Source organism: Morone saxatilis, unplaced genomic scaffold (assembly GCF_004916995.1).
Source record: "Morone saxatilis isolate NCDOM2014 unplaced genomic scaffold, NCSU_SB_2.0 Contig21, whole genome shotgun sequence".
NCBI classification, from domain to species: Eukaryota; Metazoa; Chordata; class Actinopteri; family Moronidae; genus Morone; species Morone saxatilis.
The window spans coordinates 9,756,281-9,764,217 of NW_023339774.1; the positions used below are offsets into that span (position 1 = coordinate 9,756,281).

Below are 7,937 nucleotides of genomic sequence, written 5' to 3' on the forward strand. Positions count from 1 at the left end.
CTCTCTCTTGCCCCTCAGTCTCACTCATGCTCTAACACACACACACACACAGAGAGAGAGAGAGAGAGAGGGAGGTGCAGCCATGTTTCACAATGCCGCCTTTCTGCCTCAGGCAGCTGAGGCCATCACTGCACTGTGTGCTTTGTGTCTCGAAGAAGCTGCTATAAATAGGAGCCCCTCTTTCTATTGCTCTCGCTCACTCTCTCTCTCTCACACGCACACACACACACACTTCCATTAACGTATCTCAGGAGGCTCACCTTAGGTCTGAGATAAGAAATTAGGATTTAATTTGTATCTTTTACTGGTAAGGAGGCACACGCCATAATCCAGTTTTTATCAAATAGTTTCTTTAACAGCCCGCTTCTATGTTTTTTTCTTTCCTTAATACTGCGTATTCACCTCCCATCCAAAGAACGGCCTCCAAAAAAGATGTCATGGCTCTGATATGGGGTAAAAAATAAATATTGAGGAGAGTGACAGTTTACAGCGTTTTAGAGCGTAGCTGCAGTTTGTAGTCTCTGACCTGTAAGTGCACCAGGAGATCACACCAAAACAGGACACACACTTTTGAATTGTTTGTCATATGGGCTTCAATTTGAAGATTATTATATTATAGAATATTTGTAAAGACGTTTACCTAGGCCTCAAACATTATGTCAACGTGACAAAGACAGTTTTTTTTACACTGTATCACCTTACAATCTGGAGTCTGGCTGTATTCTACAATAACATCTATACACACACAAACACACACACACATGTTTACACTGTACATACACGCTGGTGCATTCACACACACATACAAACACACACACATGCACGCACCGTTTCTGCTCCATTCCCTCCCTCTCTCCAGACAGTAGTTAATAAAAGTCAGGAGGAGAAGACACTGAGCCCACAAAAGGAAAAAAAGGAAAAATGCTACATGACAGCCGTTCCTTTAGGAGGTGGAGAGGGAGGGAGGGAGGGAGGGAGAGATTAGTTGAGAGTAGAGGAGGTGATGCAGGCGAGGAATGGGGGAGGGAGGGTTGAGAGAGGATGAGAGTCGGGTAGGCAAGTAGATTTAGGCTGTTGCAACTCTGATAGAGCTGTCTCACCATGACTCTGAAATCTGTGAGGGGGGCAGACGAGCTTAAGAAGCATAAAACATCAGAACAGGGAAGGCAGGGAGAAAAGAGGAAGAGGCAAAGCGTCACTGACAGGTTATGAGCATGAGTGTCAGAGAGAAGTGTTTGAAGGCTGAAAATAGGGCTAAATCACACTCGTGCTTCTGCTCCTCCTAAACACACACTTCATACACTGCAGCAAAGTGAAGGCTTTACACCTTGAAGACAGACAGGCAAACTGATAAACTACCTTAAAATATTACTCTTTAGAGGTGGAGGAGCGGAAGAGTGTGACAAAACTGCATTGCAATGGCGTACTAGTGCTGCAGAGATGGCCTGGCCTATAATTCTTTTTGTACATGTGTTTATCATGCTTGCACGCTAAACTAAGATGGTACCTGCTAAATATCAGCATGTATGGATTGTCATTGTGAACATGTTTGCATGCTGACGTTAGCATTGAGGTCAGAGCACCGCTGTACAGCTGCTAACATGGCTGGCAAATGAAGCGTCTTAACCTTTCTATTCATATCAGTATGTCATCATAGACAAAGCAATGCTTCTCCACTGTAAGAAAATATTCCAGGCTCCCACACAAACCAAGTGGCTAAATCCAGCCTTTTCGTATAATGGCCGTAGTCTGTCATGAGGCTGTTTTCTTAATGTTGTTTTCCGCTGTGGATTACACACATACTCTCACATGCGACAAATCCTGAACTGAGAAATCCAAACACCCAAGCAGTTTCTTTCATCACCCCAAAGCCATTTTACTGCTATGATACTGTAGCTGCAGCCGTACACTCGTAAGCCTTCACGCCGTTGTGTGGATGTGGCTGGCAGACATTCTGGCTCTCTGTTCTCTCCACAGTCAAACTGTCACGCTCTGAATGGCCTCCGCTCTGGTGCAGATTGTGTGGCCCAGGGCAGGACATAGGATTTCAGGATTGTGAAAATTGCTTTACTCCTCGCCTTCCTCCAATTTACCTCTTTGTAGTGTGCAGATATACTGCATGTGAAAAACACTATAGATCCACAGTTTTGCTGCCTTAAATTCATCAGTGAGCATTTGACAAACATAGATAAAATAATTATTTCTTAACAAAGGAGGAATTCAGTTGTGGTTTTTTTCATGGTGGTTCATGGCACGCAGCCTTATTTATTTGGACTTTTTAAAGATCTATACCACACATACATGCATTGTAACTGCAGCAATAACATAATAAGTGCAAACGATGTTTAGAAAACTTGTGACTTCACATTCCTGCCAGGATGGATTTCACCCTGCCCCCTCCATGACAGCAAAAATCAGGGCGTGTTAGGAAGGTCATGCCTGAAAATAAGATGTAAAGGGGACGAATGAGGTCAGTTTGAGACAAGAATAGTGATTGGCTTTGTAGAGCACTTTTCAAAACTTTAATTATAAAGCGCGAGGCAACAAATTAAAAATCAACAGTAATAAAAACATTGTAAGGAACCTATAGGTAAATAAAATACATACACTTAAAATAAAATAAGTTAAAACAAAATTCACAAAAAAAGACAAAAAGATAACGCAAGTAGGTTAGAAAACAAAGGCAACATTTTTATCCAAACTGTTTACAAACCAATTCCCTCTCTCAGCTTTGACCTACTGTACCTACCGCAGTTGTGCATGCAGAGTTTTCCTGTGCGATGAGAAAATTATTAACAACTTTTAGCTGTACTAACCTTCAGCTTGACCTCCAACTGAGGTGGTTTAGATAGTCTGGCTAAACTGTTGGCTTGTGTACAACCTAATTTCTTGCCCCATCCAGTTTCATTACAGCACTGTTGCTGTGTACCCAGATCTCAGCAATGAATAAAATGATATCATAACAATACAGAGAATATGGCTGGAACTTCGGAAGTGAGACCCAAGTTGTCATAAACCTCAATGACCCTTTAAGCCTGTCTCTGGAAGGGATAAAAGACACATCTGTCAAAATTACTGTTGGTCCACACAGACTGATATGGGGGCTAATAGGTATGAAATATGGCAATAAGCTTTGAGCTTTAAAGGGGATAATTCATGTTCAGTTACACTCCTGTATTCAATATGCTCAGGTAAGATTTTCTGGGGAATTTGGTATTCTTTGTGAGAAGTGTGTGAGAGTTTGTGAGTGTGCGTGTTGCTCTCGACATTACACACAAAGCCCGTCTCCACTGTACTCTCTCCTCCTTTGGCTTTTGTTCAGGAGAATTGATTGTCCTTTTGTTCGCCGCCGAGATGGATCGCAGCGCTGGCAGGCAGCGTTTGGTGCGAGTTTTATTCAGCCATCCAGCTTCCTAAATGTGCTTTCATAGCCTCCGTTACACCAATCATTAATTACTCACCCCAGCACAGTGCAGGTCTCGCCGGTTGCCACAGCAACGGGCCCGGCTGCGTGGAGCACCGTGGTTACATGCTGTTGTGACCGTGATGCGTGTCTTTCCTCTGCGAGTCGCACACACAGTCTCTCAGACACAGCTGACTGGGCTGAATCTCCTGTCTCAGATATAACATTTCAAGGATTATACATCTCACTGTTGCAATTTAGCGTTTTCAAAGTTACACTGAGAAGGTCAGTGCGATGTCCAGTATTTCAGGCGCCACTGTTCAGACTTTAAAGAAACTCACCAGCACTCTCCAGAATTTAAAGTATACAAATTTCTTAAAATGGAGGCCTTCCAATAACAGTTCAAACAAAGGTATGTGTACTGACTGTGAAAAGCAGGCTACATTATGCTGCTGTGCCCCCAAGATTTGACAACACACACTTGCTAGGACTTAAGTTATTTTGCTGCTACGTATGCCGCTTTCCTTGCCCTCATTTTTATTATAAGGTTACGTTGCTCTTGTGTAGTGTTTATTTTTCATATACATCTAGACATGTATTTGTTACTTTCTCTATTTATCTGTACTTATTTCGGTCCTTGTGCTGCTGCAACATCCCAATTTAACCTCTGCGGATCAACAAAGGCTTATCTTATTTCTAGAAAAAATATAATGTTTTGAGCAGCAGTAAGGTTGCCGTTTGTGTGAAGTTTAGTAATGAAGTGGCGGAAGTTAAGAAAAAGAAGTAGTGAAGAGGACTGTTGAGTGTGTTTGGATGCGTCTGAGCTTCTGACTGAAAGGCTTTTTTGTGGGTTTACAATAAACTGTTCTGCCTGAGAGCATGGTGAATGCTGTTCAGCCCTCTTATACAAAAGCTTACTTAGAGTTTACTGTCTGTGTATTAACATTTCTATTTGGATTCAAAGGATTTCAAGGATTTCAGGCAGAACAATCTCTTCACAAATCACAATTACTGACTTTTCAGTATGTCTAATGTGTTTATTGAAATGTGAACGTCACATCCCTCCTCTGTTTCTTTGTCTCTCTGTCCATCAGGCCAGCCAGCTAGGAGTTTACAGAGCGTTTGTGGACAACTATGAGCTGGCTGTGGAGACGGCGGAGAAGTGCTGCCAGGCTAACACACAGTTTGCTGAAATCTCTGAGGTAAGAAGGAGAGCGGAAAGAATGGATACCAACACCAAGCAGGGATAGAAATACATGTTTTTTTATGGGAAAACTATACTGTAAATGTGGGGGAAGGAACCGGACAAAAGCTGAACAGTTACTTGTTCAGCTTCTGTGTCAAAGCAGGGGTTGAAGCTGTGATCTCTCAGTTATGGGATCATTTTTACCACCGTGTAAAATCAGTCAGCCAGACACTTAACCCCCTGCATACCAGCAAATTATCCAATTGAGTTTCACAAGTTGTTCTTTCTTTGAAGTGTGGAGCGATGCTGTATCTAATTTAGATAAAAGGAAGTACAGGTTCAGTTGAACATTTATCACTGGAGTGATTTTTGCCAACATTACAGCAAATTGAAACCCAATAATTCTTTCTTATGCTTTAAAAGATGAGTATCGGGTTGGTGATATCCTCCTCCTACACCCTCTTTTGTTAGAATACATACATAATGTTAACTGTTAGCAGTTGCTCCTGTGTAGCTGTATACCTTGTCCATCCTGCTGCCACTCTGGCCGGACAGTGTCTAAGAGAAAGATAATCTTACTTAGTCACACAGAAATGACAAAGAAGAGAAGTGACTTACACCAGAGTGTTAAACAACGTGTTATTAGGAAAAGAAACCGTTTCTGAGAGGTGTCGTATAGTCAATTTTGCAGCTGCTTAACCGTTTTGTCCCAGATGTACTGTACAAACACTGTACTTGCAAAACGCTCTCCAATTATTCACCCACGCAGCTTTTATCATTTCCCCATTTAAATTTGAATGTTCTGCTGAATATTTCTGTACAAATGCGGCCATTGGCAATTTTTTGCGCGTGTGTGTACATTATCTTAATGGGTGCAGTGCAGAGGATAGTTGTTGTATTTTCTCTAGCTTAGTCTCACTCTCATCGCTGGCCAGGAAAATATGAGCTCAGTACACAGACTGTAGATGAGCCTTGACAGTGTAATAAATTTGTACATTTCCCCAAACACAAATTTCCAGCAGCTTCAGAGGCTCAGGACAATTCCTTTTATCATAGACAAACTAGATTTGAAAACACTTACTCCCATGCATCAAATCTAGTTTTGGAGGCTGATAGAACAATATTGACCCTGGTTTAAACCAGTAATCTACATTCCCAACAGTGTTGTACTTTATAAGGTTGGGAACTGTGAAGGTCCAAACAGTATTACAGCTCTCTTCATGCATTTTAGGAGTCTTCTGTTAGTCTAGCATCCACAAAAATGGCTTCAGATGCAGCCTTTACAGACTGTGGGGGACTTATTTGAACTACACTATGTATGTGTATGTATGAGCAAATATTGGATTAGCTTTTTAGGTTAGCAGGATAAAAATATAGTCCAGTGTTGAACAGTATATTCAGCAGTCTCCTGGCTTAAGTCTTTCAGCTCTTTTTCGTACATTTTCTTCCCATATTTTTTTTCAAGCATGTGGCAGTTTCTGATACACCATCAGTCTTCGTCTATGTTTTATGAGGTCTACCAGTTAGCGTTGAGTCTAGTGTCTACACGCGGGATGGGGAATTCATCATCGAGGGTTGTTAATGGCCTACGTAATGATGCATGACTCTGAGCCATCTGAGCAAGATGGTGGGGGGAAAAGCTGCTGAGGATGGCATAATTAATTTGGAAGTGGATGACCTCAGTGCTAGAGCAAGGATAATAACATCTGTATGTTTTTTTATTTGTCTTAACCGTACTGAAATGGTATTTAAAGATTATTTGTAAGGGTTCTCCACTTTGAACTTGCCTTTTGTCTCCAAACAGAACCTGAAGGTGAGAAGCCCAAAGGACTCTAAGGACCAGACGGCCAAGAACTCTCTAGAGGGTCAGTCACATCATGCTAGTTCATGCTACTAAAATATTAAAATGTAACAAAAAAATAAAACATTTACATATGGAAAGTTATAATAATTCATTCTTGTGTCTCTCCTGTTTCATGTGCAGCTTTGCTATATAAACCAGTGGACAGAGTGACTCGCAGCACGTTGGTACTTCATGTAAGTAAGAGTGAGCACTGAAGCGGCAATCCTAAGAAATTTCACATTTCAGGTGTGTTTCAGTAATTGCCTATGTTGCTCGCAAATTAACCCTAGAATGAATGACATGGGTGATCCAAACCAAACCTGCAGCTTGTTTATCAGAATACAAAACATCATTGTTTTTCATTTCAGTTATTTCTTACAAATCTGCTTTGTTACTATTATCATAAAGCATTTTCTCCATCGTTACTCAACCCAACTCTGAAGAAGGAAAGAAATACAATTGTTTATTACGTGCATGAAAAAGCAATAACAATATACAAACTGTTTTCAGCAGGAGGTTTGAGTAAGAGGATGACTGTTTATCCATCAAAGAGCTAAAAATAAAAAAAAATAAAAAAAGGGCATACTTGAATGACGAATAGTAATATGTTACTTTAAAACATTTTATTTGCATGTCTGTGTGCATATGTGTACCTATACCTGAATATGTGTTCTTTACCTGGATAGTTTTGCTTTTGAAAGTTAATATTTCTCTATCTACTGCTGCTGTACTTCAGGACTTGCTCAAACATACGCCCACCAGCCACCCAGACCACCCGCTTCTGCAGGACGCCCTGCGGATCTCCCAGAACTTCCTGTCCAGCATCAATGAGGAGACAACGCCCCGACGCCAGTCTATGACTGTTAAGAAGGGAGAGGTGAGCATTTAAGATCCTATTGGCATGCTTTTCTTCAAACAGCTGATGCTACTTGGCTCTAGTGAGCACTAATTTACTGGATTAAAAGAAAGTGCTTTGGGGTTACTAAAAGAGCAGCAGACAGAAATGACCGTTTTTGTCTTTATTACACGCTGTGTTGTGGCTTAAAATGTTTGCATTTTTATTTATTTTTGCCATCATGGAGCAAACTGGAGCAACTAACATACAGTACATCAATATCTGGTTCATACAGGCATTTTCACAGAATTGTGATTCTTCCTTTATTGGCTACTTCAGACATTTTCACTGCTACACCATTAACAAAACAGCAGGGAACAGTTTTGTTGGGTTTTTAAAATCAAATATTAAGACTCTTAAGTTTAGATGTAATTTTAACTTTGCATCAAATGTGATACAAAGCAGTCTAGATGTAGATAATAGTCAGCAGTTTAACTCTTTCCAGCTCATATTGAGCATGATGACGTCATGACACTGCCAATCTGCAGCTTATGCCCTTATATGGTCATACTAGGGTTTCCTAGATGAGGGTGATTCTCTGCTTGCTCTGCGTCTCTCTTGTGGCTTCCCATCCCTCCATCTCCCCTAACGCAAACACACACACACACAC

At 41.1% G+C, this 7,937-nt stretch overlaps 1 protein-coding gene across 1 annotated transcript in view; it reads left to right on the forward strand.

Moving 5' to 3' along the window:
• bcr (BCR activator of RhoGEF and GTPase) overlaps positions 1-7,937 on the forward strand; it is a 79,284-nt gene that overhangs the window by 52,126 nt on the left and 19,221 nt on the right. Inside the window, exons 5-8 of the mRNA XM_035668492.1 lie at positions 4,498-4,605; positions 6,394-6,454; positions 6,574-6,626; positions 7,169-7,309. Coding sequence (XP_035524385.1) covers positions 4,498-4,605; positions 6,394-6,454; positions 6,574-6,626; positions 7,169-7,309 — 363 coding nt within the window. The remainder of the gene's footprint in view (positions 1-4,497; positions 4,606-6,393; positions 6,455-6,573; positions 6,627-7,168; positions 7,310-7,937) is intronic.